The sequence below is a fragment of the Lithobates pipiens genome, unplaced genomic scaffold (genome assembly GCF_037356315.1).
Source record: "Lithobates pipiens isolate NorthernLeopardFrog02 unplaced genomic scaffold, aLitPip1_a1.2 Scaffold_22, whole genome shotgun sequence".
Taxonomy (NCBI): Eukaryota; Metazoa; Chordata; class Amphibia; order Anura; family Ranidae; genus Lithobates; species Lithobates pipiens.
Genome location: NW_027507784.1, coordinates 281,109,527 through 281,131,044, shown reverse-complemented (window position 1 = coordinate 281,131,044; position 21,518 = coordinate 281,109,527). Strand labels below are relative to the sequence as shown.

General features: G+C 43.3%; 1 protein-coding gene across 4 annotated transcripts in view; it reads left to right on the top strand.

Moving 5' to 3' along the window:
- IL4R (interleukin 4 receptor) overlaps positions 1-21,518 on the top strand; it is a 200,340-nt gene that overhangs the window by 141,389 nt on the left and 37,433 nt on the right. For all 4 annotated transcript variants that reach the window (XM_077449110.1, XM_077449109.1, XM_077449111.1 and 1 more), the window contains 2 exons: positions 2,029-2,194; positions 20,641-20,740. In XM_077449110.1, the coding sequence (XP_077305236.1) occupies positions 2,029-2,194; positions 20,641-20,740 (266 nt within the window). The remainder of the gene's footprint in view (positions 1-2,028; positions 2,195-20,640; positions 20,741-21,518) is intronic.

Genomic DNA, 21,518 nt, shown 5'->3' with positions numbered 1-21,518 from the left:
TTAGAGCAGGGGTCCCCAACCCTCGGGCAGCAGAACAATGACGGTCCGTGGCCTATTGATAACCAGGCCACACGGCAGGAGGTAAATGATAACCGAGGCTATCACAGACCACGGCCTCCACTCACCTCCTGCTGTGCAGCCATGCCCATGGGTCTTCTCCTGGCTCCTCCGCCCGCCCATCCGACAATGTCATCCTACCAGCAGGGCAGGGGGCAGTAGGAGGGGTAGATTGGAATGAAGAGCTCCTCCTGCCACTGCCCTGCTGATAGGATGACATTCTCAGGTGGGCGGGGGAGCCAGGAGTGGACACACAGACTGAGCACAACCTCTGCCCTGCCAAAGGTTGGAGTCTTGGGCAGGAGAGGCAGAGATTAGCGAGAGGAAAGGGAGAGGAGGAAGGAGGGGGCATTCTGTGGGGCACTGTGATGGAGGAGGCTGTCATTGCTAGGGGCACTTTAATATAAAGGAGACTGCACTGTAAAGAGGCACTATAATCATTACAGTGCCCTTTATAGTGCAGTCCCCTTTATATCACAGTGTCTCTTACATTAACCTCCCTGGCGGTATGATTATTTCAGATTTTAGGTGCTGAAAGCGGTACAATTATTTTGCATGAAAATTTGGCGTTTTATATTGTAGGCCTGTAATTCTTAAGCCCCGTACACACGAGAGGACTTATGTCCGACAGACTTCCGAAGGAGTTCTGCCGGAGTTCTGCCGGAGTTCCGACAGAGTTCTGACGGACTTTTCGACTGAGCGGACTTGGCCACACACAATCACACCAAACTCCGACGGATTCGAACGCGATGACGTACGACTGGACTCGAATAAGGAAGTTCATAGCCAGTAGCCAATAGCTGCCCTAGCGTCGGTTTTAGTCCATCGGAATAGCATACACACGAGCAAATTTTTCGGTAGGAACTGGGTCCGGCGGAGTTCCGTCGGAAAAATTTGAAGCATGTTCCATCTTCTAAAGTCTGTCAGACTTTTGCGAATCAAAAGTCCGTTGCAGCCCACACACGATCGAATAGTCTGACGGAATCATTCCGTCGGACTTTGGATGTTGAAAAGTCCGCTCGTGTGTACGGGGCTTTAGGAATAACTCACTTAAATCTGTCCAAACCAAAGTCTAGCAGACATCCCGGGTATGATAAAGTTTGAAAAATGAAATCATAAATTATAATATAATAAATAACTATAAATAATTATACCAAATAATAATATAACAATAATAACATTTATTCAATAATGTAATCAAATCAAAAACACAGAAATTTGCTCAGTTGCGGAATTGTCACTGTCATTACTTTTCAGTATTTGATGACGGATCTCCGCACAAATCACTATCGCTCAATTCTGAGAGTGATTCCAATTTATTATCGCTGTTTTCTAGCTGGTCTAAAATCATTTTTGATGTAAAGGGACAGTTTTGGTTGCTATGGACAATCTCCAGTTTCCAGGCATAAAGAACAGTTTTTATAATATAAAACTGCATGCAGGACACTGGGCAGACCACTAGGGACAAAGGGGATGTGAAATAATTACATACAGCAATGTAATCTGTAAGATTACATTATACTGTATGTATACTGTGTTCCACTTTTTGAATTTGGCGCCGTTCTCCGTCCCTGTGCGTCGCAACGCTCAAAGGGAACGGAGATCGGCTCCGTGATACATCGCTGGATCCAGGGGACAAGGTAAGTAAACTCTCCCTGGATTCAGCGATGCGGTCCCGAGTCTGGCTCTGGGTTACCGCTTTTGGTATAAAATTTCCCCCCCGAACCAGACTCGGAAATACCGCCACGGGGGTTAATGTAAAGGGGCACAGTAATGTAAAGGGGGGCTGTGATGTGAAGGGGAACTTAGGGCACTGATATAAGGGGGTTGTGGTATGAAGGGGGGCTAAGGACAGACTCCATGAATATATCATCCCTTGACCCATCCACCACCCCCCAACCCCATTTCCAGAGTACAGCTTTAAATGGCCATGTGATATAAAGACCAACATATATTCCTGTGCACAAACAGGTGAAAAGGAATACACTGAGTTACTTGGAATCTCAATACATAATCAGGAAGAGACTTTTCAGGAAAGGACATGACTTTTTAATGAAGATCAGATCAATGCCAAACATCAATTCTCTTTATGCTGGCATTTGGAGTGAGTGGAGCCCAGAAATTCAGTGGCATAATGGTAAGAAGAGAAACATTATTTACATGTAGTAGCTGTAGCCACTTGGCTATGAATGGAATTGCTGTTATACATGCTGACTATGTGGGTTTATCTGCTTTTAATGTATTAGTTTATTAGTTTATTAAAAGGATTTTATGCTATGCGTGTGTCCCCTTGTTGTTTCATATACTTTGGGGCACTAACATTTTAACTGGTTGGAGTATCTGGAGAGAGAGGTTCGGTGCGGTTTCCTAGGACTGTCCATCTAGACCATCTTCAAATACATTTTTGATCTCACTTAAAGCGGGAGTCCACCGGGACTCCGCGTTTTTTTTTTTTTTTTAAAAGCCAGCAGCTACAAATACTGCAGCTGCTGACTTTTAAAATAGTGACACTTACCTGTCCAGCGCGCCCGCGATGTCGGCACCCGAAGCCGATCTCTAGGTCGCCTGTCGGGTCCTGCCGCCGCCATCTTGGGTATGGGAATCAGGAAATGGAGCCTTTCGGCTTCATTTCCCGGTTCCCTACTGCGCATGCGCGAATCGCGCTGCGCAATAAGGACGCTCTCCCGCTGCCTCTGGGATCTGTGTGTTTCCCAGCAGGCAGCGGGGCACTTGCGGGAAGGGGCGGGCACTTGCGGAAAGGGGCGTAAGTTACGCCCCTTTCCGCAGAGAGCTATCCCGGAAGTGGGTGCAGTTACCTGGATTATCCAGGTAACTGCACCCCCCTCCCCCCCGAAAGGTGCCGATTGTGGCACCGGAGGGGGGGAGGGTTCCGATGAGCGGAAGGTCCACTTTAGGGTGGACCTCCGCTTTAACACTGAGATCTTACACTCTGGTAAGCGTCCCTCATTATCCATTGGTGGAGGTACTTCAGCGGATTCCCTGTCACACGATTTTTTGTTGGTGTAATTTTCCATTGCACATTGGATTATTCGTCATTTTTTATTTATGGGACTTGTGCGGACTATTTTTTCTTCTTTTTTCACAAACACTGCATGAACTTTGAATTTTGTTATATTTATTCTATTTGTATTCTATTTATTTATATTCATACATTTGTAAATTTTTTATTCCAGATATTTATCACTTATATGAATTTATTTACTTATCAATTTATTTAAATATTCTGGTAGCACATCCTGTGGTGTTCCTTTACACGTACCAATCAGTTGGGATTGTTGTTTTTTTACGATTACTCTTATAATCCTATGATTATTTTTTATTTGTATAAGGAATTGATTTTTTCCATACACTTTATCTACTTACCTAATTAATTATTTTTATTTTTATCAGTTTATTTATTCACTTTTTTGAGTGAATGTTGTGTTTTTTTTTTTGTTTTTTGTGGTCACAGAAAAACCTTTTCTATTTATTTAGCGCAGCTCCCCACTGTATACAATTTTGACTGTCGTAGTATAACGATTTGAGCTGCTGCTTAGAGGGCGTTTTTTTCGAATAGCGCAGTTTCTTCTTTTTACTAATATACATCATGGTACAGTGTGTAGTGACAAGGGACAGCACTTTCAGAGGAACTCTGTACTTTTATTGCTTCACACAGTGTTACGGCTCATCTCTAAGTGGGGGAACTGCCTTAGTGTTAATCTTTCACATGATGATCCCCGCCTGGTCCCAGGCATTGTAGAGCGCATATACACGAAAGTTACCCCCAGGTGCAGGGCGAGTAGGTCCTGCCCACAAATAGCTATATCAGCGAGAGGGGGAGGCTACTGAGCAGGAAGAGCTCAATAGACTGAGTTAGGCAGAACTGCACTGTGGGAACTGCAGTCTAGAAGAGAGAGACTCTATTGTGATCAAGAGCTTTTGAACCTAATTTCCCAGAGGGAGATTGCAAAGGGGGGGGGGAAACGGGACAGAGCTGCATTTTCTCAGGCTGTACAAGACACAGCTTCCGCTTGACAAAAGGGAGCCCAGAGAGTGAACATTGATATCCAGGGTACACCACCACTGCTTCAAAATAGTGGCCTAAGCATGATCCAGAGTGTTGAGTCCAGGTGTGCCAACAGCCAAAGTCACCTGGAGGCAGAGCAGAGAGTGGACTAATCGCTGTTTGATACTGGATGGAGAGCTGCAATTTAACGGGAACTGGTGAGCTGCTGCTCTGGGGATTTACTATCTGCTGCTAGAGACTGGAGTACTGACAGCTTTATTGCTGCCTGCAGGCTTGACTGGAACCATTTCACTTGCACCATATGCACAACTGGTCCCCAATACTAGCCAGATGAAGAGTTAGGACTAGAGACTGTCCCTTTATAGCTGCACACATAGACTTTCACCTATTGCTTATGCTAAGAGGTACCCCCTGTGGACATTGCACCATATTCTACTCTCCTATAGTGCACTCTGGACTAGTTATAGTTTGACAGCACTCATTCCTGACCAGAAAGCATTCATAAAAGACTTGAAAACAGACCAAGTGACCTCATGCACTACTAGAGTGGAGACTAGGGTTTCCTGCATGCTTCCAAGGGGCCAGTCTCCAAATACCCCATGAAGCCAAAGCCTGCCTGACTGAAAGATTCAATCGCACTCTTCTGGATATATTCGGGACACTCCCTGAAGAGAAGAAATAGCATAAAAGCCAATATATTTTAGCAGTCGAACATGCCCAGAACAGTGCAGAGATTGATGGCACAGGGTACTTCCCCTATATATTCATGTTCAGGAGAGAGGCTCAACTACCAGCATTCAGCATATCCTCAGTACCAAACTTTAGAGGATGTGTAGACCGCTAAAGGAAAAGTCTGTAAAAAGCATATAGGGAAGCCCAGGCTGCCTCAGACATCTGGGAGCACCAAAACAAAAGAAACTTTGATCTGAAAGTAAGGGTACAAAACCCACAACTCTGGGAACCCCTGGGAAGCATAAGCTAGCTGACTGGTGGAAGTCTCAGCCTTGTGCCATCTGTAAGCAGTTGCCTTGATTGCTGGTATACCAGATTAGCTCAGTAGGAAGAATAGGTCTATTAACCACTTCCCACCCGGCCAATGCACATATACGGCCGGGTGGGAGCCGTCTACTCCTGATAGGACGTTCAGGAACGTCCATCAGGAGGAGCGGGATAGCGCGCGCGCGGGATCGCGCGCGCGCGTGCCCGCGCAGCGGCGCGATCCCGATGCGCCCGTGTCACCGGGACACGCCGCATCTCAGATCGGCAGGAGGGCTCTGTGATTGGCCCTCCTGATCACATGACGGCCGCGTCCAATCACAGCCGTCATGTGATGTAAACAAACAGCCGGTTGCTAGGCAATCGGCTCCTCCTCTCCTCACACAGCAGTCATCGCTGAGGAGGGGAGAGCAGATTGCTGGCGATGATCAGTGAGTATGAGCTGTTTTTTACAGCTTTTTACTCACTGATCTTCAGTCTAGTGTAAACACACAACACACCACACAGTGTAAACACAGTCCCCACATATGTCCCCATAACACACATGTCCCCAAAACATACATGTCCCCAAAAAATAAAAACACATGTCCCTAATAATAAAAACATGTCCCCCACATATGTCCCACTAAAATCACTTGTCCCAATGATTATCTGCACACATATGTACGTGATCACCTGCACACATATGTACATGATCATTTGCGTACATATGTCCGTGATCACACAAACCAATTATTATACACTTAACGGAATTTTTTTTTACCAAAAACATGTAGCAGAATACATTTTGGCTTAAATTTATGACAAAATTTGATTTTATTGGATCTCTTTTAAAATAGAAAAAAGAAAATATTGTTTTTTTTCCAAATTTCCGCTTTTTTGCGCTTATATTGCAAAAAATAAAAAACGGAGTCGTGAATAAATACCACCAAAATAAATCTCTATTTGTGCGAACAAAATGATAAAAATTTCATTTGGGTACAGTGTAGCATGACCGCGCAATTGTCACTGAAAGCGCTAGAGCGCTGAAAGCTGAAAATTGGGCTGGGAAGGAAGGGGGCGAAAGTGCCCTGTATTGTAGTGGTTAAAGACTAGGCTTCATATTCACCTCTTGCCACTAGTAGAAGCAGCATGTGTGCCTCAACAACCAGATTCACGGCCTACCCAAACTGCCTCTCAAAGATCATACCCAGTGACCAGGTCTCATTCTTTGTCACCAGATGCAGATGAAGGGGAAAGCAGTGAGGAGGAAGATGTCTACATGGACATCTATTATCAATTCTTATTACCAGAAGGACAGTGTGTGCTATATACACTATAATACCAAAAGTATTGTGACACCTGCCTTTACACGCACATGAACTTTAATGGCATCCCAGTCTTAGTCTGTAGGGTTCAATATTAAGTTGGCCCACCCTTTGCAGCTATAACAGCTAGTAATTTGATGGAGGGGGAATATGATGTTGGGTTGTTATTCAGGGGTTAGGCTTGGTTCTTTAGTCCCAGTGACGGGAACTCCTCAGGCATCAGCATACCAAGACATTTTGGACAATTTCATGCTCCCAATTTTGTGGGAACAGTTTGGTGATGGCCACTTCCTGTTCCAACATGACTGCGCACCATTGCACAAAGCAAGGTCCATAAAGACATGGATAAGCATGTTTGGGTTGGAGGAACATGACTGACCTCAACCCAATAGAACACCTTTGGGATGAATTAGAGTGGAGGTTGCAAGCCAGGTCTTCTCATCCACATCAGTGCCTGACCTCACGAATGCGCTTCTGGAAGACTGGCCAAACATTCCCATAGACACACTCCTAAACCTTGTGGCCAGCATTCCCAGAAGAGTTGAAGCTTTTATAGCTGCAAAGGGTGGGCCAACTCGGGGGAGCATGACCGGATGTGATTGTGGAAAAACGCGTCTCTTCTGAGCTCTGGCTTTCCTCCTGATTATTACCCTTTTATAGCCTTTCAAACCGACCCTCTCCCAGATTATTACACCGGTGTAGGTAGCTGAGATCACAGAGAACAAGAAAATGCCATCTTCGACCTCCAAAAAACACAAGGTGAGCTGTCTTCAGCTGCCATGGGAGGGGCAGCTCCGTTCTCAGGTGGGGACGCTGGCCCCACCCTTGCCATCTTCCTGTGTCATCCTCACAGTGGGCCAGGCAGCAGAGAATGAAGATGGAGCAGGTGTCAGGCAAAGCCCACCGAACTCCGGAGCTATCCCCTGAGTGGGAGGTGGATACTGTGGCAATAACTAAGCTGATCCTGGAAGCAATCGTTTCATCCAACTCCATGGGCCGAGTTGATTACCTGGCGTCTGAGTGTAATCTCATCAGGCACATTCTGGACAAGATCAGAGGCAGACTCACCACGGCCGAGGACCGCATCTCTGAGGTGGATGCCTCACACTCCCAGGGCTCCCAGTTGTCTGAGCTCAGGGATATGGTAAGATCGCTTCAACACCGAGTAGAAATAATGTACGGGTGGTGGGATTACCCGGAGGTGCAGACGTGGCTAACTGCAATGTCTCAGGCAGTGAGCTAGTAGCGTTTTTGTAGAGGATCACAGCTTTGGACTTATATACATACTATGTATTTAAGTGGTTACACCTTATGGCAAATTACAGATAAAGGAACAAAGGTATGTTGAAGGATTAGTTGGGGTTTATTTAGAGAGTTTATATACAGCCATAACTTAGGTATCAGGAGGGTCAGCAAGGCATTAGCAGTTCAGAAGTACAAAGTTTATGCAGTTCAGGTACACTTGCAGTGAGTTGCGTTATGCTGATGGGGACACTCCGTAGGTCTGGAGAGATGGTGGTGAAGCGTTCATTGGCCCAAAACGAAGAGCAGTAAGTGGGGGCTCTGTCCGGCCCAAACAAAGAGGATGAAGTGGGGCTCTGTCCGGCCCAAACGAAGAGGAAGGAGTGGGGCTCTATCCAGCCCAAAGAAAGAGGATGAAGTAGGGCTCTGTCCGGCCCAAACTTGGAGAAGTAAGCAGCAACGTGTGGCTGGCGCACTAGGCCTGGTAACAGGTTCCTAGCACGAACAATGAGTAATTGGCGGCAGCTGTTTATATAGGAACAAAAGGAGGAATCAGGTGATGTGGCTCTGACATCATCAGTGTGCTACGGAGATAGTGGAGATGACTGAGCCCCCAGTGGATGGATCAGACATTACACTAACCCAGTCCTGTTTGTGGAACAGTTCTTTAAAACCCTGCTTTCCCTGGAAAATCTCCCGTCCATGTACATCGTGGAGAGGGCACATCGGGTCCCCAACGGAGCAAGACCCCCAGGTTCTCTGCCACGGGCCTTCCTAGTTAGGCTTCTAAACTATAGAGACCGTGACATACTCCTGGCTGAACCAAGAAAGCATCAAGATTTTAAATTTTAAAATGCTTGCATCGTGCTTTTTCCTGACTTCTCTGCTGAAACACATAGAAAAACTGCACCTTTACGGATGTGAGGAGAAGGTTCAGGGAAAAGGAAATAAAGTACAGTATGTTGTATCCTAGTTGACTTTGGGTCCAATACAACGGCTCAGTCAAGTTCTTTGATACCCCGCAAGATGCAAGCAACCCCTGATACCACCTTGGTGCTGACTTTTCCTGAGACGAGGCCTGTTTTGTTTTCCCACTGTTTTACTGCACATGGAACTCCCCTTTCCTGTTTGAGTCAATACTAAGTATGGTGCGGTTGGCACTGCAAGTTCGTGACTTGCACTCCTTTTCTCCTACTATGCATTTCAGCCCTGCGGTTTGAAGGTTCGACGAGGAGTCTCAAATGGAGATGCAAGTTTTTCATTGAACTATGCCAAACTTTCGATACCAACGGTTGAACTCTTCCGCTTTTTGGGGTTTTTTGGGAACAAGCTGCATACTGGACGATTTTTTTTTTTTTTGATTTACTAGTTTCTGGCATAACAGCGGGGGGAGGGGGGGGGTTAACCATCCAGCTAATAAATTTTTCTGTATGTGTCACACCAATTACTACTCTAACTTATCCTGCATGTCATAAGTTCTGTTGTTAGCCATGTCGGGTGATAATGGGTATATGTGGGGTCTCTCTTACTTTGAATTTCACTGATGGCTAGCAGGCTCAAGGTAGTGTCTTGGAATGTGAGGGGTTTGAATAATAAATGTCAAAGGATGGCTGTTTTTCAGTATCTTAAAAAGGTAAAGTCACATGATGTCCTCCAGCAGGAAACCCACCTGGGGTGGAGTCAAATTATATCCCTATGCAAACCCTGGTTTCAAAGGGCCTTTCACTCCACATACTCCACCTATGCAATTAGGTTTATTAGTAAAGCTATCCCTTGCACCATACACCAGGTGTTCTCTAACCCTGGAGGTCGATATGTGGCTGTGGTACTGGACATTTTTCATCGTAAAATGTTGATGGTGGATATATACTTATGTAGCGGGGTCTCTTTAAGGACTATAAAACTACTGTTCCCAGAACCCCGCTGGTTCCCAGGATGTTTGGAGTTATGCCCCAGAGACTCATGGGGGAGGACATATAAGGAGGGGGAGAGGCCTAGTTCGCTCTTTTTTTGGACACCCCCCCCTCTCCTAGTAAGAGGAGGTCTGTGCTGAACTGCTGGAGGCACAAGGCCTGAAGCCTGGGCCTTGTGCTCTTTTCCAAAGAGCCCTCTGCCAGCCTAGTTGCACCTGAGTGACATTTTCTCATCCTTGCTGCAGTACACCAGAAGGATTGAAGACTCGGAGGTCGGTGGATTCCTGTTCCTAGACGAATCAGCGGAGGAAACGGACTTGGATTTGTCCGGGTGGTGAGAGCTGTTTAAAGACAAATACTTTATCTTTATTATTCGTTTGGATTACAAAGTTGTTCTTCAAGTGCACCACCGAAAGATTGCTAGCGAATATTGTTTCACTGGACTTCCATCTAGATCAGTCAGGCCTGACTGCATAGGTAGATAGGGCTGGGTGTTAGTTTACCCATGCGAGGAAGTAGCTGAAAAAGGTCAGCGCTAGAGTTGCATAGCAATACTTTATTATGCTGATTACTCTGTTTATCTTTATTACTGGTTACTGCAGGGACCTGCTTATGTGTTGCAAACCAAATGTTCGATTCATGTTATTCCTTTTATAAAAACAACAAGTAAAGTCAGTTATATATACTTTCAAAGATTGTCTATGAGCTTGAGTTATCCACCCACGCACACACACATATTTAGAGTATAAGCGATTTAATGTGTATTGCTAGATACTAACTGTGCCAGAGTGGGTAGAGCAGATTGCCGGGGGGGTTGGCAGAGCTGTGCTCAGGGCCCAAACCAAACTTGCGGCCCTCTTAAGTGAGGGTATCGCTATACTTACCTCCTCTTATCCAAGTACAAGTGCTTTATGATTTAATGGTGAAATTGGCTAATTTTGCTAGTCTACCTATGTTACTCATTAAATGCCACTCTAGACCCCACACTAGATTCCTCTAATCCTAATAGGCCTGCCTCGGCTGACCTTTTCTCTTGAATGTCTATTTCTGGTCTCTCTGAGCTATGGTGCTGGAAGCACCCTAATGTTAAGTCTTATTCTCATTTATCTGCCACACATAGATCCTCAGCTAGAATTGACTTGGCGTTTGGCAATCCTACTCTGTTAATGTATGTTCACGATTCTGAATATTTGGCGGGGGGGACATTTGACCACTGTCCTCTGTCGGTTACCCTGACTCTCCAGGCTGGGGGAAGGAGGGATGGCTGGAGGTTGTCGCCAGACTGGTTGCAGGATGACCAGGTGACCTCCCAAGTGCAGCATCTATTATGACTTACTGGTCTACAAACATTGGCACGGAAGAGCCGGTATTGGTGTGGGATGCATTTAAAGCTATGGTGAGGGGAGAAGGTATTTCTGCAATTAAAGCGGGTAGGAAATATCAGGAAGCAGAATGGGAGAATCTTCTGGCCAAAGAAAGGGAGTATCCCTGTTATTAAATAAATTGGGGGGTCCTTAGTCATGGACCCTGCCGGAATTCTGGAGGAGTTTGTGCTTTACTACACTGCTCTCTATTCCCCTATACTGTCACATGACATCAATGTACTAGACAAGTTATTGAATGAACTTTCCCTCCCTACATTATCAGACTCAGACTTTACCCTTCTGGATGCTGATATATCGGCTCTAGAAATAGAAGCAGCGATACTAACTTTTCCGCCCAATAAATCCCAGAACCCGGATGGATTTCCGCAGACTTCTATAAACACTATATTGAACAACTTGCCCGGAGGCTCAGCATACTTTTTGGTCATTGCCTTGAAAATGGGGTCCTCCCATCATCAATGCTGGAGGCACATATGGTGTTCCTATTGAAGCCGGGTAAGGAGCCACAAGAGTGTTCCTCCTATCACCCCTAGCGTTACTCAATACGGATCTGAAGATCCTAACTAAGGTGTTGGCATCACGCCTGGCCAGGCTCATTCCTTCATTGGTGGACATTGACCAGACAGGATTTATGCCCAGGAAGTCCACAGATACTAACGTATGGAGATAATTTACTCATTTACATCTAGATACCCCAGAAGTCCCTGAGCCAGTCATAGCTTATATAGACATAGAAAAGGCCTTTGACAGTTGACTGGCGGTATATGCACAGAGTACTGGAGAGTATGGGATTTGGCCTAATCTCCGGCGATGGGTCACTTTATTGTATAGCAGCCCATGGATGGCAATTTGGTTGGGGCTCTCAGTTTCTGATCTTTTCGATATCAGTACGGGTATTAGGCAAGGATGTCAGCTATACCCCTTCCTGTTTTCCCTAAGGATGGAGCCTATGGCGAGAACAATAGTCAATCTAGTCCAGTGGGTGCAATCCAGGTGGGAACTATACAGGAAAGCCTTGCAATATATGCTAATGACTCCTTTTCCTCCAAAACCCAGGACCATACCTTCAAGCGGCCCTGTAAATAATCAACCAGTTTGACTCCTACTCGGGTCTTCGGGTAAATTGGAGCAAGTCTTCCATATTACCACTGGGTCCAGAGGCACTGAGTGCAGTGGACAAAAATCTTCAGCTGTGATAGATTTCCTCTATTACCTATTTGGGGGTAAAAATACGTGCTAATACTCAAGATTACATGTCCCTAAACCTTCTCCCATTAGTCACACAGCTTAACTAAAAGTCACAAATATGGAAACAGTTTCCGCTGTCCTTACTAGGACGTATAAATCTTCTAAAAATGAAATTCTTGCCGTTAGTCTTATATTTTCTAAGACACTCCATGGTGTGGATTCCCAAAGTATTTTTCCATAAATTAAATAGTACTATTGGGTCCTTTTTGTAGTCTCTCTAATCGCCTTGCATAGGCATAAAGGTGTTACAAGAACCCTGGGGGCAGGGGAGGTTAGCACTGCCAGACTAGCAGAAGTATTACCTGGCTGGTCAGATGGTTTTTGCTAGACAGTGGCTGTTAGCGGATGATGGGGATTCTGCTACAGTCCTAGAAGCAGCACAGTTAGGATCCTATGAGAGTTTACGCTTGGCTTTATACAGATGCCAAAGAGAAACAAACATTCTTTACATATAGTAGCTGTAGCCAGGTGCTTTGCTATGAATGGAGAATGAGAGAAACACTGGCTGCCGCTGCTCTATATAGCTGCTGCCCTGCGGTGCTGAGCTGGTTAACATGTAGGCAGGTTGCCTACAGGTGTATTAGTGGCTGGGCCAGGCTGAGGGGGGAAAGCGTTCATGTGTGTGCTACAGTTCCCAGGCCTTTTGGATCTAGCCTACTCACCATTAATATAAATATGGGGGAAGGCTGGGTTTGGGGCCTTTTTTGGGCTCTTTCTCAGAGGTTCAAATGGGCCACATCAGAAGGGATATATCGTAGCTGCTGTGGGCTGCTGTGCCTTGCAGTCTGTCAGAGGCACCAGGGTTGCAGAGAAAATCCAAGACCTGGATAACGCCAAAATGGATTACTACCTTTTAGAGGTACACTTGGGGTGGCAGTTAGAGGTAATTAGTTATTACCTGGCTGGTCAAATGGTTTTTGCTAGGCTCTGGCTGTTGGTGGATGATGGGGATTCTGCCACAGTCCTAGAAGCAGCGCAGTAAGGATCCTGTGAGAGTTTACATTTGGCTTTATACAGAGGCCGAAATCCAATTTACTATTAACTGTGTCCTACTGTGTCATACAGGAAGAGCCTGATGAACTCTGTAATCCATCTATACAAAGCCACATATGTCTCCAGGGGGCTTTATGAAATTCACAAAGTATGGCAGGCATGGCTAGACTCCTCTACTACTGTGGGATTACTTGCCTTTTTCAACTAGAGGATTACACAGTCGCATAAAATAGGAGATGGGTGGTGGTAATTATTATTAACGCTACAAATGTTTTGAGATCTATGTGTGCCCAGTTATTCTACAAGGCTATATCCTGAATTCAAACGAACAAGTGATATTATAAGAACATTGTTGCGGTTGATTGGTGTTATATATCTCCTGGATTTGAGTGGATGGTTGGGGTAGGGGGAGTCGGGGTGGTGAAATGTTTTGTTGCTCCTTGGCTGTTCCATAGGCCTTGTGTGGCCTATGGAACAGAGTGGTATGTTGCCTTCTCTGTTCCCAGTGTTTTTGTTCTGTATAACATAAAAAAATTGAATAAGCAGAATTTTCAAAAAGGGTGGGCCAACTCAATATTGAACCCTATGGACTAAGACTGGGATTCCATTAAAGTTTATGGACGTGTAAAGGCAGGCATCCCAATACTTTTGGTAATATAGTGTATCTTTGTGTAGACATATAGAAAAATCAATAACGCGAACATAAAATCTTCTACGTATTAACTTATGCTCAAACTACCATTTATTCTAATCTGTGCCAATACATTGAGTTTTTTTTTTTCCACTAAAGCGTATTGTATCTATTTCCTGCTGTTAATTCACAGCTGAGTTAAAGGTATCTATCTATACTCAAGCTCTTATAAGTGCTTGCAGTAACTTTCAATCAATGAGGTGCGTCAGAGAGGCTGAGGGTGTTCCTGGAGTGGAGGTGCAGAACAGAGAACCCAAATTACCAAGTGGCCCCCTCAGGGGTAGCACTACATAATATACAGTAATTAAATTCATCATGATGATTAATCATAATCCTCAATACAGCACCAGCGTATACTGCAAACCACAGAATAAGTACACAATGATTTATTTCATGTTAAAATGGTGGGTGAGCAATGTTCACAAGAGCTTACAGTTCAAAGCTTCATCAAGCTTTAGTATAAGCTGACTTCAGAATGTCATTTTTTTGTATTGCGTGTTAAATGTCCATGCCATCGAGGCATTGCGTGCTTCCTAAAAGTATTGCTGCTGAAAGTCACTCACCAGCAAGAGACACCTCAGTCATCTAGACAGGACCATGTGCACACCCGCATAGCAAGTTGTTGTCCGCAATAGGATCTCCAATGTCACATCATGTGAACCTGAATTTGACTAACTGCAGTGGAAGGCATCTCAATATAAACACATTCCTAACTCAGGTACTCTTCACTGCACTCTGTATTACAGTCAAACATTGGAATGACTCAGCTGTGTATTCAACAACCTTTAACCACTTCAGCCCCGGACCATTTTGCTGGCCAAAGACTACTTTTTGCGATTCGGCACTGCATCGCTTTAACTGACAATTGCTCAGTCATGCGACATGGCTCCCAAACAATATTGACGTTCTTTTTTCCCCACAAATAGAGCTTTCTTTTGGTGGTATTTGATCACCCCTGCAGTTTTTATTTTTTGCGCTATAAACAAAAATAGCGACAATTTTGAAAAAAATAAAAACATTTTATTTTTACTTTTTGTTATAATAAATATCCAAAAAAAGGGAAAACACTGCGCTATAGTTTGTGAAAAAATGGCCACAATGGCCACAACAGCAGCCAACACCAAAAACAAACAAAGTTCAATAGATAAAATAATAAAAATAGTGTAGCGCTTCAATGATAAGTGTAATCAATACAAATTCTGTAAAGATAATAATAGCAAAACAGAAATCACACCGAATGCTCAGAAATCAAAGTCCAACATGAAACAATCATTCAACTGTGTTGGTGGCGTAGGAATGACCAAACCGTCACATGGAAGGAAAATGATGTACTGGACGAAAGTGTTCATGCAGGTAAGCTTGATTGTGAACATCAAAATAAAAAGTGGGTAAATACTTCTTACCGGAACGGTTGGACTCACACAGTCATATGACGGTTGAGTCTAGAAGGCTTGGGGTCACACTCTGGGACCAAAGACTGTAAGGAGAGAGGTCAGTTGGACTGGTGGAGGAGCTCCAGACGGTTGTAGGCTCAAAGATGGATCCTTTCAGATGAAACATCAAAGGTCAAGATGATCAAGCCCAGACGCAGCCAGTAGTACCAATAATCCTGCCTCCCCCGAATGGGGAGGGGGGTGTTTGTAAAATATTACACCAAAGAAATGGAGAGGAGAAAAAAGAGAAAAAGGCTCCACATGGTGCGGGTCAAACAATGTAAAAAAGTTGATTTATTAAAGTCAAAAAGGTAATAAATGACTTAGTGATCACATAAAAAATAAAATGAACTAAAAGCAATGTGGGGTGCCAACAGCTTTCCCGACGCGTTTCGACATATGTGTCTTCAACTGGGGCATTGATTTCTGAGCATTCGGTGTGATTTCTGTTTTGCTATTATTATCTTTACAGAATTTGTATTGATTACACTTATCATTGAAGCGCTACACTATTTTTATTATTTTATAATAAATATCCCCCAAAAATATATAAAAAAACATTTTTTTCCCTCAGTTTAGGCCGATACGTATTCTTCTACATATTTTTGGTAAAAAAAATCGCAATAAGTGATTATTGATTGGTTTTTGCGCAAAAGTTATAGCGTTTACAAAATAGGGGATCGTTTTATGGCATTTTTATTAATAATTTTTTTTTTACTAGTAATGGTGGCGATCAGCGATTTTTATTGTGACTGCGACATTATGGCGGACACATCGGACATTTTTGACACATTTTTGGGGCCATTGTCATTTATACAGCAATCACTGCTATATAAATGCAGTGATTCCTGTGTAAATGACACTGGCAGTGAAGGGGTTAACCAGTGGGTGGCAATGTAGAGGTTAAGTGTTCCTAGGGGTGTGTTACTAACTGTTGGGGGCTGGGCTTTCATTTAGTGAACACTGATCTCTGCTCCAATCACATGGTGCAGAGATTAGCGTCACTAGTTGCTAGGCAGAACGGGAGATGCTGTTTACAACGGCATCTCTCCGTTCAGCCGCCCCGTGAGACGATCGCGGGTATGCCCGCGGCGATCGAGTCCGCGGGACCCATGACCGAACTCACTGGGGTCGCGACTGGCACGCGAATGTGCCGCCGGCGGCGCGCTCGTGATGGCAGGACGGCAAATTTAAAGGAATGTACAGGTACGCCCATTTGCCTGCCCATGCCATTCTGCCAACGTACATCGGCGTGTGCTGGTCAGGAACTGGTTAAAGGGTAACGTCACTTTCATAGAAAAATAAATATAGGAAGAAGAAAAAATTGCCTAGCATATACAATTGCTAAACAAGCATCATTACTCTATTTAATGTTATTAAAAACGACCTTTCCATTTCAATCTGCAGCGCTGTAATTTTCTTTAAAATTCAGTATAAGAGGGAAACAGAGGTAGAACACCTCCAAAAGTGTAATTTCCTGCTTGTATTAAAAATTCTGTACTAGTCAGCTTTTAGGCATCCTCTGCAACAAAAGTGTAATTTTTGGTGAGATACCCCCCTTCTAAAGGGTATGGGGTGTAATGATGTCGCGCTATTCTTATTAAATTATTAATCAAGGGAATATCTATTTGTCTTCCTAATCTGCCTCACTTGATAAGGGAGTGATCTCCCAACAATAAATAAATTGTTCAAAATTCAGTGTTTTCCTTAAGGCTGGGTTCACACTGCTGCGATGCGGGAACGCTGCAAATCCGCTTCGGGTTCCCGCATCGCATGCCTCCCGGCTGCAGTTCACACTGCCGTATGCGAACTGCTGGGAGTGTCAGTGAAAAGTTAATGACACCCCCAGAACAGTTTGCATATCTCAGTGCGATCTGCAAACTCGGACAGGAATCGGATCGCATGGTGTGAACACCCATGCGATCTGATTCTGCTGCGGACCAAAAAAAGGGTCCTGTGCGAGTTTGGGCCGGATGCGATGCAAATTCAGCCATACTATCTGTATGGCTGAACTCGCATTGCACAGAGATCGGATGTGATTTGCACTGCAGTGCGGTGCGAATCACATCCGATCTCGTCACCGCAGCAGTGTGAACTCAGCCTAAATGTACAAATTACTATTGATGTTCATGTATTGCCATAAAATGCTAACGATTGCAGTGCAAAAATATAAAGTGAAATCTAAATCGAGCATAAATCACATTAGTTCAAAGTGCAAAGTGCCGAAAAAAAATTAATAAAGATGTAAAGTGCACAGTGATAATCCAAAATAGTAAACACACTACAGAGGTGCTGAACACCTAGCGGTGTTGTGCATATGTAATCAAAAGAGAGATATAATAGTGTTTAAAAACGATGTATCAAATATACATCTGGAACATAATATAATCATATAATGTCAATTAAAAGAAAAAAAGGAAAAGTAAACACACTACAGAGACAACCTGTGCGTATAAAACCACTTCCAGTGCTATAAATTATATGTCCATCTGTATATATATGATTAAATTCAATCAAAATCCAATTTTAAACGTGAATAAATAGAATAAAGAAAAGTGCTATGTGCTTATTTAATAAGTGCAGATAATGAAATGCACTAAACAACCAAATAGGATCTAATCTATTGAAGGTATATATAAAGCCCAAATATTAGTAAAAGAAACTATATTAATCTAAAATTAATGAACACGCTACAGAGCCAATAAAAACCCCGGAGTGTGTATAGAAATCCACCTAAGATACGGATGTTTTCGATAAATAAACCAATTCAAAACAAAAAAATAAAAAACACAGTCTCTTTAAAGTGCAAGTGCTTTTCTGGGCCAGGTAGTGTGCATTTAAATCCAGTGACCACCTCCCAGTGTTCTCTCTACTGTGTCCGCACACACAAGTGGGCAATGGCCCCTTACCTTAAGGCAAGGAGACAAGCACATGTAAATGTGGGTCCTTTTAAGACTCCTCTTTCTGGATCCACACTTCTCCTCCACTTTCTTTGTACCTCCATGGAACAACTTATGGCAAGGAGACAAAAGCAGTGCAAGTAAGGGTCCCTTTAGGACTCCTCTCTCCAAATCCACATTTCTCCTTTTATCTCTGCTTAGCTCCGTTCAGATCAAGCTTCCCCTTATCGGCAGACATGTCGGTACTCGTTCTCCTCACAGCGAAAAGGGATGCAGACAATGCAACTCTTCTCATCAGAACACTGAGAGTGCAGCAGTTGATTATAATAAACCAGACACTTTTATTCAGAACCAGTATCCAAAGAACATGCTCAAAGAACTATTCACTCAGAGCAGAAAAAGGAAGGAATCTGCAACAAAATGTATTATCATTGATCACCCAGAGGTGGGGTTAAGCTGGTCATACATGAGTCAATTTTTTTTCATTTAGCTAGCGGATTGAACAAAAAAACAGACCCGATTCCTGCTGTGTCTTTGTATTCTGACAGTGGAACTTTCCTGCCCTCAGAATATAATCATCAGCACTGCTGATTGGCTGCCAGCAATGATCGAATGGAAATGCTTGAGCAGAACCATTTGTGAGAAGTCGATCGATAGACTGGCGTCTCATGAACAGGAAAAGCCATAAATGGATCAAAATTCCGCTAGGTCCTGCTGAACCAGCTAATTTCGATACAAGTATGACCAGCTTTATCTTTAAGGGTCCATTCACGCCTGAACAATTTGAAGTGTGATTTGAAGCTTCACCAGAAGTGTTTCAGTGTTCGATTCCATTATATTCATGGGTCCCTGTGCCCACCTGAGGGTAGTGTTGCTTGAAGCCCACCCATTTTAGTCCCAATAGACTTCAGTGGAAGCACTTGAAAAACATGCATAAGAATATTCTAAGAACAACCAACGATGGTCGGATCAAATGTGAAATTTGCAGCAGTACATAGTAAAGCATTGTGGAGTATATGATGTACAGAGGGGAGAATATAAGTTTCAGTACTGAGAGAAGCAGTGTGGAGTATACAGTGGGGAAAATAATTATTTGATCCAATGCAGATTTTGTAAGTTTGCCCACTTCCAAAGAAATTAGGGGTCTATAATTTTTATCATAGGTGTATTTTTAATGATAGAGAACAAATATCAATCAAAAATCCAGAAAAAAAACACATTATACAAATGTTATAAATTGAGTTGCAGTTCAGTGAATAAAATAAATATTTGATCCCCAAGCAAAACATGACTTAGCGCTTTTGGGTCATTATCATGCTGCAAGGCGCATCCACGACCCATCTTCAGTGTTCTGGTTGAGGGAAGAAGGTTCTCATCCAAGATTTTACAATACATGGCTTTGTCCATTGGTCCCCCAATGTGGCAAAGTCGGCTTGTACCTTTAGTAGAGAAACAGCCCCAAAGCACAGTGTTTCCACCTCTGTGCTTGACTAAAGGGATGGTGTTCTTAGGGTCATAGTCAGCATTTTTCTTCCTAAAAACACGCAAGTCAAGTTAATGCCCAAGAGCCCAATTTTGGTCTCATCTGCCCATTTTCTCCCAATCCTTCTCGGAATCATTTAGATGTTCATTGGTAAACTTCAGATGGGCCTGTACATGTGCCTTCTTGAGGAGGGGGGCCTTGTGGGTGCTGCATGGTTTCAATCTTTGGTGGCGTATTGTGTTACCAGTGGATTATTTTGTGACTGTGGTCCCAACTTCCTTGAGATCATTCACAAGCTTCTCCCGTGTAGTCCTGGGCTGGGCTATCATGATCATCCTTACCCCATGGCTCTCCAGACCTAGGGCGATTGATGGTTATTTTATATTTCTTCCATTTGTGACAAATCACTCCAACAGTTGTCTCCTTCTCACCAAGCTTTTTGCTGATGGTCTTCTAGCCTATTCCAGCCTTGTGCAGGTCTACAATCTTGTCCCTGATGTCTTTTTACAGCTCTGTGGTCTTGCCCATGATGGTAAGGTTTGAATGGAAGAAAGATTCTGTGGACAGGTGTCTTTTATATACATAACGAGTTGTCGTTGGGAGCACCTTCTTAAATTGCCAGGACTGCAAGAGCACAGACTGTATATGGAAGCCAGAATTATTGTTGGTTGGTAGCCAGAATTATTTTACTAACTGAACTGAAACTCAATTTATAACATTTGTATCATGTTTTTTCTGGATTTTTGGTTGATATTCTGTCTCTATCATTTAAAATACACCTATGATAACAATTATAGACCCTTAATTTCTTTGTAAGTGGTCAAACGTACAAAATCTGCAGAGGATTAAATAATTATCTTTACCACTGTATAATGTGCACCATAATATAGTTATCCAACCCATCTATAAGTTGTTGTTCTTTATTTGTTGTACAAAAATATATTGCATTTTATTTTTATCTATAGATTATGAACTCTCTGCATATGATATAATAGGAAACACAATGCCAGTGATTGGACCAGCAATCGCAATTTGCATTTTGCTGTGCTTTGTCTGTGGTTTAATGTAAGTAAACCATATTGTAATTCATTAGAAGAGGATAAAAATCAATATGTTAATGTTTTTCCAATGAAAAATATCAATGTTAGTTTTTCCAGTAGATTTCAAATCTGGTAGGTTGGCAGCACCGGCCCCCAATAGCAGTAAGAACCCTACACTGGCTATAACCCATCCCTTCTCAAGTTTTTTGGCTTGACGTACCCTTTATTATGTTTGTCACTTGACCACTTCAGCCCCCGAGGATTTGGCAGCTCAATTACCGGACGACTTTTTACAATTTGGCACTGCGCTGCTTTAACTGGTAATTGCGCGGTCATGCAATGTTGTACTCAAACTAAATTTGTGTCCTTTTTTTCTCACAAATAGAGCTTTCTTTTGATGGTATTTGATTGCCTCTGCGATTTAATTTTTTTTGCGATATAAATGGAAAAAGACTGAAAATGTAGAAACATTTTTTTTCTACTTTTTGTTATAAACTCAATTTTAGTCATACATTTAGGCCAAAATGTATTCAGCCACATGTCTTTGGTAAAAAAAAAGTCAATAAGCATATATTTATTGGTTTGTGCAAAAGTTATAGCGTCTACAAACTAGGGTACATTTTCTGGAATTTATGTAGCTTTTAGATTATGACTGCCTATCTCATTTCTTGAGGTGCTAAAATGGCAAGGCAGTACAACCCCCCCCCCCCAAAATGACCCCATATTGGAAAGTAGACACCCCAAGGAAATGCTGAGAGGCAGGTTGAGCCCATTGAATACTTCATTTTTTTTGTCACAAGTGA